This window comes from Helianthus annuus, chromosome 16, assembly GCF_002127325.2.
Source record: "Helianthus annuus cultivar XRQ/B chromosome 16, HanXRQr2.0-SUNRISE, whole genome shotgun sequence".
Classification (NCBI taxonomy): Eukaryota; Viridiplantae; Streptophyta; class Magnoliopsida; order Asterales; family Asteraceae; genus Helianthus; species Helianthus annuus.
The window spans coordinates 179,958,031-179,973,180 of record NC_035448.2 but is presented as its reverse complement, the minus strand read 5'-3'; the positions used below and the strand labels follow the sequence as shown (position 1 = coordinate 179,973,180).

Below are 15,150 nucleotides of genomic sequence, written 5' to 3'. Positions count from 1 at the left end.
CATAGTTCAATACAAAGGTATTGGCAAGTACACAAGTTTTAGACTCATGTCATATGTATAAATAGTCTTTTCAATCCAACATAGCATTTTGGTATACAAGGTCAAACTATCATGCATAACTAAAAGTCAAACCCAAGTGTCCACTAGTATAATAGCATCCCTCGATGTAGCAACATCGAGACCGGAAAGTATGAATAATAGCATCCCTCGATATAACATTATCGAGACTGTAAGAATATAACTTAACAAAACCCCGTCGGGTGGTGTGCTACTCCTATAGCGCTATAATTGTTAAGGCGAGTTAACAAATAATATGAATTCTAGCATGAACTTAAGCATAACAAAGCATGTATAAGGATTGAATAAATAAAGCATTTGTGAATTGTGTGGTTTAACAAGTAAAACATGTTGCACCCAAAGTGTGTTAAAAGGAAAATGGGTCAAGTGTATTCACATAATTGCTAAGTCTTCCGATTATCCAAGTGTTGACGAGCGTAAGATTAGGAGAATGGAACACCGAGGTCACCCTATATGGGCAAACGAAGGTGTATGAGTAATCGGGATTACGACGGAGGATTTGAATTGGAATTTAGAGTATAACTAGTTGATATATATGCATATATATATATATATATATAGATACATATATCTATATTATATAGTTTACGCAATAATTTTAAATTAAGTTTATCGAAAATATTATAGAAGTAACGTCAAAATAAATATAAGTTTCCAATTATTGTTATAAAAGTTATTTGAATCTGATAGGTTTCGTTTTGTAAATAAACACGCATCGTTCGCGGATCTTTACGAAAAACGGGCAGAGTTTCCTCTGTTTTTGGACGATTCCAACAACACAAGTTGTCGATATATATTCCAAAATGCAACAATTCAATAATAATATATAAATAAATATAGTTCTATGTATTTTCTTTTTATAAGTAAGTTAAAGGTTCAGTTTCACGATAAAATATTATTTAAACACGAAACAAATAAATGAATAATTCCGTCATTGCTATTCGAGTCTCGCGTTTAACCCGCGACCCGAGTTGACTAGTTGACTGTTTGACCCGACACAAGGAACTGAACCGTGTTCGAACCATTCTTGAACCTGCAACGGCCAAATCACACCTAAGATCTAGAACCGAACTACGAATTGATTTTAAAACCTGAAATGAATACAAACCTAGCTGATGTCAGACTGGAGTAGATTGACGTCGGCCGAAACTTGAACCCGAAATCGGAAGCTGAACCAAACCTAGACCTGTACCGAAACAAATCAAGCCACCGCCACTTCTGAAATAGGAACAGACCCGAACTGGAGCCGAAACAGAAACAGTCTCGCCTGTGTTGCCAGAAAACGGTCGGCCTAAAGCCTCCGCGAACCACGGCCGTTGCCTTACTTCTCTCTCTCGTTGCTGTGTCTGCGGTTTCTCATCGGAAAAACAATCCAGTCGATAACCACCGACATGCCACCCACCATATTGTCACCGCTGTGGTGGTTCTGCCGCCGTCACCGAGCGCCGCAACCGATGGTGGTGGCCGGCCGGCCGTTCGTTCACCAGTGCGATAGAGAAGAGAGGGAGGTGTGTGGTTGGTCGTTCACTGTCTCGGAGTGCCCCGGAGAGTCGGCTCCGGTGATCGACAAAAAGACAGAGAAAGAGGGGTGACGAGGGGATGGTGTACCAGGGAAGGAGGATGGAGGTCGGGTGGAGTGGTTGTGCGTGGCCAGACGTCGTCGCCGGAGTGCCGGCTGGAACCGGGTCCGATGACCGGAGCTTGAGAGAGGCAGGGAGAGAGATCGAGTGTGGGCTAGGGTTTGGATGAGAGAGATGGAGTTGGGTTCTGTTTTGGGTGCGGCTGGAATAAAAGAAAGTGTTAGGGTTTTGCTGGTATTTTATAGTTAGGTTAACACTAGTGGGCTTGACTTGAACGAGTATTTAAATGAATTAAAGGGGTGGGTTTGTTTGATGTGAAGACCCAGCCTAGCTGGTTATGCGCGTAATGACCCAGGTTCGATCCCTGTGGTCAGCAACATTTTTTTTGAATTAAAATCTTTTTTTTTTTTTTGAAGCACCAACTTTCAGCAATAGGCACATTTAGTCCTTGTAAGTTTAAAGTTTCAGCAAATTACCCAAACACCCATTGGCTTTAATTAAACTCATGTTATGTTGTTTAAAAAGACAAGCTTTATAATTTAAACTAACTAAGTTAGTTTACTAACTTTAATATCTGACGAAACGAACTAGATTATTATAAAAATAAACTTTTTAAATTGTAAAAATTAATTAATTTAATTAGTTAAACAATGATTAACTAACCATATTTATAACGAATTAAAATAAAGATAGAATATTTTCGACGATACAACAAATTATAATTTTGAAAGAGGCAAGCTTCTAAAAATAGATTTTTAAGACTTGATTTCTAAATCAGGAAGGTTATGAAAACGCGGAGCGTTACTTGATCGTGGAACCTTCATTAGCAATTAGACTTCCTTTTCAAGACTCGAGACGTTACCACACAGTTTCAGGATGTGGTAAACATTGGTGAGAGTCTTTGTTAGTCTCTTGCAATTGAAGAGAATTGAAACTATTCCTTGGATCTTCGTCAATGGAATATCTTTGAATTCAACTAACTCATTTATGTTAGAGATAATTTTCGAAAAGTGGTTCTTATTATCAATTATGTGGATCGAAGAAGCTACGCTGTCAAGGTACCAAGTAGAATCTTTTCACTGACATTCATAATAGTAAGTTGTCAAGATTAAAATCCAACATTCTCCCCCGTAATCTTGACACGTTTCCTTATCACAGAAGTGTCGGCTCGTTTTCTTCGATCAAGTTGGCTTCTTTGTCTTTGTCGTTCCATTTCATGCACTCGTAGCTAAAATGCCCAGAAACTCCATAATCATAACACCTAATTCCAATTTTGTCACCTCGACCCGAACCTCTTCCACGGCCTCTTCCGCCTATATCACTGCTTCTTCCACGACCTCTTCCTCGACTGTATCGCCTGTCACCATCACCATTCTTTTACTCACTAGCCATCAAGAGTTGGCCTTGCTCTCCCTCCTTTTCCTCATGGCTTTTCATACGCTCTTCATACGCCTTTAATCTCCCAACGGCTTCATCGAATAACATTGTGTCCAAATCAAAACATTGTTTGATTGAAGCCACAAGTTGAAAGAATGGCTTCGGCATCGAATCAAGTAATCTTTTCACTAAATTAACTTCTTCAAGTTCATAACCTAGAGACCTTACCTTCGATGCTATGCCTGTTCAATTTCACCACGAAATCGTCAACCGCTTCACCCTCTTTCATGCGCATAGTTTCAAGCTCCCTTCTTAATGTTGCAAGTCGAGCCGCTCTTACCCAATCTACACCCAAGTATCGGGTCTTCAGTCCATCCCACACTTGCTTTGGATCAGTGTAGCTAGCCATTTGCAGCACCATCTCCTCGGGAATATCTTGAAACAAAAAGGCTAAAGCTTGTTTTGCTTTCTTTTCATCCGGTTCAGCACCTAACGCCCTCGGTTCAACAGTCTCCCATACACCATTTGCATCCATAATGGCCTTAACCTTGACTGCCCACACCGGATAGTTTATTGGGGTCAAAACCGGAACTTGAAACGACATCGAACCAGCCTCTTTAACAGGTACCATTGCTATGCTTCACTTCCTTTTCGGTCTTGAGCTTGATTAGGAGTGCGATTTCATGTGAATCACAAAGGAAGAAAGAAGACCGAGAGAGAGACTGACGTTGGCGAGAAGAACAAAGCCATAATTGACCGGTGGCTTGAAAATCAGACCGAAGAACTCTTGCCAGGAAGACCGTAGGTGTGAGCCAGAGACCGAAAGCTTACATCGGAGAAGACCGAAGACCGTGACCGCTGCCAGAAAGTTAACTCCGATGGAAGACCGAGAAGACCGATTTGGCCGCAAGAGATTGGCGGTAACTAGACCGAGACCGCAGAAGAAGACCGTGACCGGCGGTTCGACCGAAAAGGAAAGCTTTCTTTATTCAATTTATAAGTTACGTACATTTCTCCTTTCTTCATATTTGAGAGTTGTTTCTTTTCACTTCAGCAAGTTAATATAACATTCCTGTTTGTGAGTTTTTGAGTGGGTATTATGTTGGTTCAGGCCCAATATAATACCCACTCAAAAACTCACAAACAGGAATGTTATATTAACTTGTTAAAGTGAAAAGAAACAACTCTCAAACATGAAGAAAGGAGAAGTGTACGTAACTTATAAATTGAATAAAGAAAGCTTTCCTTTTCGGTCGAACCGCCAGTCACGGTCTTCTTCTGCGGTCTCGGTCTAGTTACCGCCGGTCTCTTGCGGCCATATCGGTCTTCTCGGTCTTCCACCAGAGTTAACTTTCTGGCAGCGGTAACGGTCTTCGGTATTCTCTGATGTAAGCTTTCGGTCTCTGGCTCACACCTACGGTCTTCCTGGCGAGAGTTCTTCGGTCTGATTTTCAAGCCACTGGTCAATTATGGCTTTGTTCTTCTCGCCAACATCGGTCTCTCTCTCGGTCTTCTTTCTTCCTTTGCGGTTCACATGAAATCGCCCTCCTAATCAAGCTCTAACCTGGGTGCTCTGATACCAAATGTAAATACTAAAATCCAACATAAGTATCATATTTCATAGCTTTCAAACCAAAGTCTCACGTTTGATGATTTACCTAAGGGTGTTCAACCTTCCTTCGATGGCACCGATTTATCCCAGAAACTCGCTGATTGATTCGTTGTCTTTTATCTTCAGATTTTCTCGTTCTGATTTTCTCGTTCTGATTGAAGGACATGGAGTCATGCTTTCTCTTTTTGGACATGATCTACTCCCAAAATAAGAATTCTAATCGCTTCCCAAACATCGAGAGCACTCACACATTTAGCCACATGGAGTACGATATCTTCTCGAAGGGATTGAAAAACCAAAGCCATAGCGGTTTGATTCTTCTAGCATCCACGATTCCCCGTGTCACCGAATCAATCATGTCTGATAACTCGTAAGCTCCCAAAACAGTACGAACCACCATTAACCATGAAGAGTACTTGGTTGTGGTGAGTTTGAGACACTATAATTTCACATTCTAATGATCACTTGCCCGAATCATTGCTTGATTCGGATTTGGTTGTCCTACCGCGTCAGCTATGCTGACTCTTGTGTTTCTTTTTTTATCAAGTTTCTTCGTATCAGGTATTTAGTCCTTTTTTTACAAATAGAATTAGTCGGCTCTGGTTCTTGATCGGTTATTCACCCTGACATCTTCTAATTCTAGTCGATTATACACCCCAATCGATTTGCACAACATGTGAAAGAATGTAATGAACAAACCTAAGATTGTTTAAGTTATGGTATCAATTATTGGAACCACTGGTATAATACAAAAGAAGAACACAATGATTTCTTATTGGTCGACAATCCATGAAGACTTTTTGGTGTAGGGTAGGTATGGTAGTGAGTGATTGTGGTTAGAGGTGGTTGTTGAGTCGTGGTTAATGGGTTGCAGATGAACTGAACCCTAGATGATTTAAGCAAACATGAGCTCCGCTGCAATTCTTGCTTTAGTATTTTGCTCATTAGACTATCCGCATCAGTGAAAGGCTATCTTTTCTACAAACAGCCTAATCAGCATGCCACATCAGTTTTTCACTTATTCTTCCCACAAACACTTTTTACCCACAACAATAACATATATATCCTTCCCACAAACAACCTTATTATAATTATTTTATTAAATTTAAACTAAATAAAAAAAAGAAAGGACCCACCATTCACCCATTCTTCACCATTCTTCCCCCAAGAATCCTTAAGAATGAACACCCTCCATGTCATCCTCTACAACACCCACTAATCCATCCCTCTCACAAATGCCCTCCACATAGGCCAAGAATCACCTACAAACATCCTTGATGTGGATAGTCTTAGTGGATCTTTTAATTGGGGTTTGATGGATTTTAAAGTTGTTAGATGATCTTTATTTTAAGTTTTAATTACAGCAGAAGAATGGGAGGATCTTTAGTATTGAATCAATGAGATGACCAAAATATCCCGGGTCCACTTGGTAAGATTTAACCATGAAAACTAATTAGGTTAGGGATAAATGACATAATGTACAAGGGTTTGCAAACATCAAATACGTATCTAATATTTTGTTTAAAATTATTATTATTATTATTATTATTATTTAATATGAGAGATAAATAGAAAAATTAGGTGAGAAAGCACCGGGAAGTGACACACGTCCAAAAAAGATTTTCATATTTATTCTTATCTATTATTTTGTTTAAAATTATTTTTATTATTATTATTATTTATTATTTATTATTATTATTTAATATCAAAGATAAATAGAAAAATTAGGTGAGAAAGAACTAGAAAGTGACACATGTCCAAAAAAATCATCTATCTACAATAATAAAAGAAACCAAGTTTTGGACACGTGTTATTCATTGAAGCCATCTATTTTTAGAGATAATTAATATAAATTAAAAGATAATTATACAATTAAATTTAATATAAATTTAAACAATTCATATAGGAGATAATATATATATATATATATATATATATATATATAATATTTTAAAATACAGTAAATTACAAAAATCGTCCTTTATGTATGTCACTTATTGCAAATTGTGTCCTTTGTCTTCAATAATTACAGAAAACGTACTCGATGTTTGCAAACCCTTGCAAGTTATGTCCTTTATCCCTAACTCAGTTAATTAAATGATTTATTTATTTTATTAAACTAAAATAGTTAAGGGTAGAACCTATTTCAAAATTGTTTAAAAGGTGTTTATTGGTTCTATACTTATATTTTCGTGTTCAATTCTCAACTCAAATACGATAATCACTATGTTTACGTGACATTTATAAGAACAATCACCGCAATCGCCCCATCCATTAGTTTTTTTTAAGATATAAATTTTTATTAGATTCATTCAACCCGTGTAATAAACGAGCTGTTTTTCAAAGATATAACATTTTTATTTTTTATTATACAAAATTACATTTATGCAACTCGTGTAATACTTGGGGTTTTAAAAATATAACTTTTTTTATTATGTAGTATATAAAATTAGATTTATTCAATACATATAATACATAGGATTTATAAAGATATAACTTTTTGTTGTTTGTTATACAAAATTACATGTATTCAACCCGTATAACACAGCCGCCCGCTTTAGTCTCCCTAACGGTCGAACTTAGTCTCGCTCCTAAGCTCGACGAGTTTCTTAAAAATGTAATCTTTTTATTATTTAATATATAAAATTAAATTTACTCAACCCGTACAATACACGGGGTTCTTAAAGATATAACTTTTTTATTATTTAATATATAAAATTACATTTATTTAACCAATGTAGTAAATTAGATTTTTGAATATATATTGTTTTATTATTTGGTATATAAAATTGCATTTATTCAACCCGTGTAATAAACGAGATTTTTAAAGATATATTTTTTTATTACTTGATATATAAAATTGCATTTATTCAACCCGTGTAATACACGAGGTTCTAACCTAGTTTATTAATATACGAAGAAGACTATATAGTCTTCTAGCAATCTAGTTAATACAATATTAAAAAAATAATTAAAAAAAAACTTAATTTACAGAGATACATAAAATTTTTAAATCCACTCATCAATTTCTTTTATCTTTCGTTTGTTAGTTTTTATCCCTTAACATAGAAAAGAAAAAAAAAAAAACCCTCTTTTTGTTAATATTCGTCCAAATACAAAATAACTAAAAGGTTAACAAATTTTAGAACTAATCCAATAAGAAAAAAAGGATATCTATACTATATAATAAAAGAAACCACTTAGAGACATTTTTCATTATATTAGACCATCTTTAATAGATAATTAATATAATACATTTATATACTCTTAAAACAAAAGGTCGGTGGGTCACATCACAACCACCGCCTTTTGTTTTTATATAAGATATTTATTTTCCTAAACAATATAGGATAGCAATGTGCTGGTTGGTTTGTTCACCTCCAAAGAAGAGGTCAGGATTTCGACTCTTGCTCCCTTATTTTTTAAATTTTATAAACTCACATGCAACTCTTGACTTTGTTAAAATTAGTTATTTGCATGTAGTTTAATATTGATTTATTTACTTTTTTTAACAACTTATGTTTCCTTACACTTATTTACTATATCTTAAAAACATTACAAACAAAGATTGGTTCCTACACTTTCTAAATTGACACCTTATTATGTTTATATTTGTTTCTTACGACGTTACACCACAGCGCGTGACACATGATTATACTTCGTTTTTTATCTATGTCTAACCACGTTAATGCCTAAATTACTTTTAAGACTTTACATCGCTATCTAAATTACTTTTATCACTCTACACCACAACGATCGAGACATATTATTTTTTTATCTATGTCTAATGATGTTAATGTCATGAACGTAACATGTGTAATTACCTCTAAGACTTTCCATTGCTATCTAAATTACTTTTACGACTTTACACCGCAACGATCAAGACATACTCTTTTTTTATCTATGTTTAATGATGTTAATGTCACGAACATAATGTGTATAACAAAGTAAAATAAATGTGTAATGTCAAGTGCGGGCACCACATGTTAATGTCATAATCGTACGCAATGACCGCAATGCTTATATATGTTACACTAAGTTAGATCGTATACGTCAAAACACGTGTTTTTATATAGTTAACGCATCACATAATGTGTCGCCAACTATAAACAACTAAGACGTCGCCGACGCAACGCGCGGCCTGTGACAAAAATCTAGTTGAAAATAAAAAAAAAAGTGTTACGATATACATGGCATTATAAATTATAGAACACAATTATGGGTGAGGAAGTTTCATATTTGCTTTTATCTTCTGAAAACGGAAAAAAATTATAATATTAATTAAATTACACAAAATTCCAAATTTAATTGTAGGCCATACAATATATATAGTACAGACTAGATGATGCTCCGTTCGCGTTGCGGGGTGATGGCCGAATAATTCTCAACCAACTAAAAAAACAGTACTATACTTTTGCTAGAAAGAAAAACTAAAAAGATTGTTAGGCAGCTCTTTGACACGATTTTTAATTGTGGGCAAAGTCATATTTTTATTTTTACTTGAGGGAAAAATCAATTTTTTTCCGATGGTAAAATCATAATTTTTAGCTAGGGGAAAGCTATACTTTTATTTTGTACTGGAGGCAAAAACGTAATTTTGATTTGAGGGTGATATCGTAATTTTGAACCGAGTTTTAGCTGGGGGCAAAAGCATAATTTTATTTTGAACTGGTGGCAAAGACGTAATTTTAAACTGAGGGGCAAAACCGTAATTTTAAAGTGGGTATAAAATAATAAACTAGTGTAAAATCGTAATTTTTAGCCGGGGGAAAACAAAATATTATTTTGAACTGGAGCGAAAACGTAATTTTGGCTGAGGTTAAAAGCGTAATTTTTTTACCGAGTGCAAAATCGTATTTCTTAGCTCAGGGCAAAAGGGTAAATGTATTTTGAAGTTGAGGCAAAACTGTATTTTTTAACTGGGGGCAAAAACATAATTTTAAAATGGGTATAAAATAATAAACTGGTTGGACCAATGACAGGTAAACACCATTCAGAGGCAAAAATGTAATTTTAAAGTGTGTATAAAATAATAAACTGGTTGGTCCAATGAGGGAGGGCCGGCCGCCTATTTGAACAAATGGCAGGGAGATACTATTCTCTATCATGTTTTTTTGTATATATTAGAATAGAATAGAATTCATCTGATATAGGATATAATTATAAATTCACACAAATTCTTGTACATAAAAAGAAAGATATTGGGGAGTTTACTTTTTCTTTGTTGAATGTTTAAGTTTAGAATTCACCTTCAAAGTTTATTTTTTATAAGTTTAATTTTTAAAATATATATGTTGTCATAATCTTAATAAGGCTTCTTTTAGTTAAAGTCTAATAAAAAATAAATAAAAAAAGTCGTACCGAGTATGCCATTAGTTTTTTTAAATAAAATTTTCTTATTATTTGGTATATAAAATCATATTTATTCAAGTCGTATAATACACGAGGGTTTTTAATGATATTAATTTTTTTTATTATTTGGTAAACAATATTACTTTATTCAACTCGTGTAATACACGTGGTTTTAAAAATATTAACTTTTTTCATTATTTATTATATAAAATTAAATTTACTCAACATGTACAATACACGAGGTTCATAAAGATATAACATTTTTTTATTATTTAATATATAAAATTACATTTATTCAATCCGTGTAATAAACGAAGTTTTTTAAGATTTTTTTTTTTTGTTATTTGGTATGTACAATTACATTTATTCAACCCGTGTAATACACGGGTTTCTAACCTAGTACATTTTATAGTAAAGATAGGGGTAGCGGCATGATGCGGAGGAACAAAACACACTAGCACATACATTATCGGTAAAACACTTGAAATACGTATAATTGATGATTGGTATTATTTAGTTTTTTTTTTTTTTTGTATTTAATCATATAATTATGTGTATGTAAAAAAAATACTTAACATTAGGCAACGTATGTAAAAAAATACTTAAGATTAGGCAAATTCATAAAAGACAATTTTGATCCAATAAACTTCAAAAATTTAATATAGTTAAAGTTTTATATATCGAGGATTTTAGGCATCATATTAATCTGGTGTGAGATTTTTGGTGGTTTGGAAAAAAAGTCAATATAATTTTACAAGGTCAGATTTTTTTATTTATTTACAAGATAAAGCTACATTGATCATGATTTTATCAACTAACATTCTCTTATCTCTCAAATTTTCCATTCAAGATTTAAATCGTCATCCATTCAATCCCGAAATAAGTAAACCACTACGTGAATAATGCCATAAACCCTACTTCCAGTTCGATAATTAAGTTACAATGGAGAAGACGATTAAGCTATTGATACCTCTCGTTTTCTTTTCATGCTTTTTATGTCAAAGCCATGCATACAACAAACAAACACATGCTCTTGGTAATCTTTACCGAACCAAGCGCTACGGTGGTTCTGCCATTGACACTAGCGATTTCAAGGCCCCTGAAGATGTAGATTGTGTTATTCTCCCTCAAGAACGTCTTAGAGAGAAAGATCAAATTTCCAGATTGCCTGGTCAACCGCCTGTCAAGTTCGATCAGTATGGTGGGTATGTTACGGTGAGCGAATCCGGGGGTCGAGCTTTTTATTATTACTTTGTTGAAGCTGAGAAGTCGAAAGAATCTTTACCACTTCTCCTTTGGCTCAATGGAGGTAACATAACATAACCCTAACACCTACATTTTTAAACCCTTTAACTTTGAATTTTGGTTTAATTGGTTTCTTACCATATATCCCCACACTTAGAATTACAAATTTATTCATTTTGATTTATTTTACTAAAACCAAACTATAACATGACTTATTTACCCTTACTTTTACAAAAAAGAAATAATAAATTGGGAATTTTTCATATTTACCCATTCTTTAATTGTTTTACTTTTCTTTTTTGATGTTTTTATTTTATTTTTACTACTTCCTTCACGTATTACTACTCTATAATCTTGACCATCCTAATTAATCTAAACCAATGTTTTAAACACGGGTTTAACCGGTCGGTAGTACTAGTTGAACCATCCGATAGAACCGGTTAAACCGTCCGATACACCTGTTTGAACCGCCCGATACACCTGGTTAAACCACTGTTTCTGAGCCAAATCTGATACGGTATAAAAATCGGATTTTAAAACATTGATCTAAACATATTTTGATAATACATAATAATGATAACAAAAGGTTAGTTTTGTAATCTAATAGTAACTGTGAAAGAACCTTTAAATGATTGATAATGGGAAAAAATAGTATCGACTATTATCACCGAGTGAGAAACAACGTATTTTTAGTTGGGTTTTTTTTTTAATGGGCAATTTTGTCAATGTGGAAAAAAATAATAAAGGGATATAATCAATATTGAATTCGAGTCGGGTAAATATGTAATTAAGGAAGTTTAGAAAGAGAAAATGTAATTCTCCCATGAAATAAATTAAGCAATGTTCTTAAAAATTATAATTATGTATACAGTTTTACCCACAATGATATAATAATCATAGGATTAAAAGCAAAATATATATATTTTTTCCATAAAGGAATTAAAATTTTATTATCAACACTGGTCCTAAAAAAGCTTAAAGCTTAAGTTGGACTTTGCTCATATATAGTTTTGGATGAACTAATTGTTTTACAGGGCCGGGTTGTTCTTCACTTGGTTATGGAGCCATGCAGGAGCTGGGGCCATTCCGAGTTAACAGTGATGGCAAAACTCTATACAAGAATAAATTTGCATGGAATCATGGTATTATTACATTCAACAAATCAAAGCTTTGTTTACACACATTCATTATTTTTATTTTTTAATGTTGATTCAGTGGCAAACGTTTTGTTTGTGGAGTCACCCGCCGGTGTAGGGTTTTCATATTCGAACATATCCTCCTATTACAATAATTCATGTGGAGATAAACCAACTGCTGATGATAATTACGTATTCATGTTGAATTGGCTAGAAAGATTTCCTGAGTACAAAGAAAGAGATTTGTATATTGCGGGAGAAAGCTATGCAGGACATTATGTGCCTCAGCTTGCACATACCATTCTACATCACAATAAGAGGGCCAACAAAACCCTAATCAATCTAAAAGGGATCCTTGTAAGTTGTAACTATTCACAATTTAATATTGTTCATGTAAGTCAGATCAACAATTTAATATTGTTCATGTATAGATAATGAATATAATTTTTTCTACAACTTAAACTAATCTATGAATATAATTTTTGGAGATTTTATGATTATAGGATAGTTCATTTGTTTTATAGTTTAAGTTTTCTTGTATTGACCATGTTAATAATGTGGCATGCGTTTGATATATACAGATTGGGAATGCAGTTATCAATGAGGAGACGGATAATATAGGGATGTATGATTATTTTCATACACATGCTATAATATCAGATGAAACGAGTAATCAGATTCATAAATTTTGTGATTTCTCTCCGAATGTAACCGAACCAACAGATGAGTGCAAGAAAGCGATTGAAGATGCGGAACGTATATTTAAAACTGATATTGATTTCTACAACATCTATGCCCCTTTATGCTGGAACAACAACCTTACTTCCTGGCCCAAACGAATGGTAATCTTTATTCATGAACATATATGTAATGTTAAATAGTAAATACATAAGAAAGTGAAAGCTAACATAATTTATTTGTATTTTTGGTGCAATTCCAGTCAGATATTAGTGATCCATGCAGTGAAATCTACACACATGCTTATCTGAATCGCGAAGATGTGCAAGAGGCTATGCATGCCAATGTCACAAAACTTGATCATGATTGGCAACCATGCAGGTAACTTTTCAATTTATGGATTTGCGTATATGCATCTTATAAGATCTATCAGCATCCAACTATAACTAAAAGATGTATTTGTTTGCAGTGATATCATCTCAGATTGGCATGATAGTCCTTCGACGATAATCCCTCTCCTCAGGGAATTTATGGCGAATAACCTTCGGGTCTGGATATTTAGGTAACCTTAGAGAAAGTCTAAAGTCGGATTACAGAAATCAATGATACCATATAGATGTAAACGAGCAGAGCCTCATTTAAATTATTTAAATTATGAGGGTGCGACCTCTGCTAGCTTCGAGCTTTTTTTCTAAGCCTTGAAATCGGATTGGGCTCGACTCGTTTTTCTATTTATTTATGTTTATAAGTGTGTGTGTGTGTGTGTATATATATATATATATATTTACAATTTTCACTTTGTTATATAACATAATGTATATTATTTAGTTCTTTTACATAAATTTATGTAATTATTATTATGTAAATACATATATTATTATGTAAATTTATGTAATAAATATATATCAAATAAAGGTTACATTCTAGATAATAGGCTCATTTCGCGAGACTACCCGATCTTCATAAGTTAAAGCTCGAACGAGCTTGTTTTTAGCCGCAAACTCGTTTAAGCTCGGCTTTACTCATTTATACCCCTAATACCATATGTACATGAATTGTATTTTTTTTTTGTTCCGCAGTGGTGATATTGATGCACGAGTACCAGTCACCTCGACCAAGTACTCCATTAATTTAATGAATCTGCCCGTAAAGACTAAATGGCATCCATGGCTATATCAAGGGGAGGTATATACGTATATCTTACGATTTTGTTAAAGTGTTCTTAATTAGTTACTCTTACTATGAATTAGATCAGTTTAAAAAGGTTCTAACTGAATTTAACTTCTTGAAAACATTAGATTGGTGGATTTGAAGAAGTGTATGAAGGAGATCTAACATTCATCACAGTTTTTGGGGCGGGTCACATGGTGCCTAGCTCTAAACCGAAGAATGCACTTGCACTTGTTACACATTTCTTGACCGGAGAACCTCTTGATGGTTCAAGAAATTGATTAGGTTCATTTAGAACTTTATTGTTTTTTCTTCTTAATTTTCTCGACGTTTTAGGTGTTGATGTTGGTTATTGTTAGGTTTGTTCATTGTTTTTAATTGAATTGTTGGTTTCTTGTGATTTCGAAACTGAATGAATATGGTTTTTAGCTAAGTTTGGTTCAGTTAATTTTGGACTGGAATGTTAACATGACGCGTTACAATTTTTATAAGTTACTACGGGTCTAATAATTCTGGTTCTATTCAAACAGCAACATAATATATTACTTAATGGATCGAACCTGGTCCAAAAGGGTACCAGCGGGCCTTGACCGGGGTAATGGACCTGGGACCAAACTTTAAAGTATTTTTCCATAATATTTAGCAAATATAACCCGATGCTTTACTATTCAGACTATCGAGTTCTATTTTAATATTTACTATGTAAAGTATGTCTTACAGTTTTACACACTTTTGCATAACACTATATCAACAACTAAGAAGTGAGTCAAATAAGTTTAAGGGTAAAATATAAAATAAAAATGTGTGTTTTTTTAAAGAAACATTGCTTGAAGATTAACCGAAAAGTTTTTCATCACAATAGAGTAAAAATAATAAATAGCCCTCGTAAATTGTATAAAATTTATATGTAAAATTCGGATCT

The 15,150-nt window shown here is 33.7% G+C and overlaps 2 protein-coding genes across 2 annotated transcripts; one reads left to right on the top strand and one right to left on the bottom strand.

The window, feature by feature from the left end:
- Positions 1-2,810: 2,810 nt before the first annotated feature.
- Positions 2,811-3,666, bottom strand: LOC110920090. The gene is made up of 3 exons (XM_022164326.1): positions 3,264-3,666; positions 3,067-3,127; positions 2,811-3,015 (listed from the first exon to the last, which is right to left on the bottom strand). Exons 1-3 carry the CDS (start codon positions 3,664-3,666, stop codon positions 2,811-2,813), a joined length of 669 nt encoding a protein of 222 aa, XP_022020018.1.
- Positions 3,667-10,886: 7,220 nt separating this feature from the next.
- LOC110917087 (serine carboxypeptidase-like 40) lies at positions 10,887-14,542 on the top strand. The gene is made up of 8 exons (XM_022161699.2): positions 10,887-11,308; positions 12,279-12,386; positions 12,460-12,737; positions 12,962-13,222; positions 13,321-13,439; positions 13,528-13,620; positions 14,138-14,243; positions 14,357-14,542. Exons 1-8 carry the CDS (start codon positions 10,942-10,944, stop codon positions 14,507-14,509), a joined length of 1,485 nt encoding a protein of 494 aa, XP_022017391.1. The 5' UTR covers positions 10,887-10,941; the 3' UTR covers positions 14,510-14,542.
- The last annotated feature ends 608 nt before the right edge of the window (positions 14,543-15,150 follow it).

Coding starts and splice junctions, on each gene's coding strand:
- LOC110920090 (XM_022164326.1), bottom strand. CDS start 3,666: ATGGTACCTGTTAAAGAGGCTGGTTCGATGTCGTTTCAAGTTCCGGTT. Junction 3,128..3,263: donor GAACAGGCATAGCATCGAAG/GTAAGGTCTCTA, acceptor TATTCGATGAAG/CCGTTGGGAGATTAAAGGCG. Junction 3,016..3,066: donor CATGAGGAAAAGGAGGGAGA/GCAAGGCCAACT, acceptor TGATGGTGACAG/GCGATACAGTCGAGGAAGAG.
- LOC110917087 (XM_022161699.2), top strand. CDS start 10,942: ATGGAGAAGACGATTAAGCTATTGATACCTCTCGTTTTCTTTTCATGC. Junction 12,387..12,459: donor TAAATTTGCATGGAATCATG/GTATTATTACAT, acceptor ATGTTGATTCAG/TGGCAAACGTTTTGTTTGTG. Junction 13,621..14,137: donor CTTCGGGTCTGGATATTTAG/GTAACCTTAGAG, acceptor TTTGTTCCGCAG/TGGTGATATTGATGCACGAG.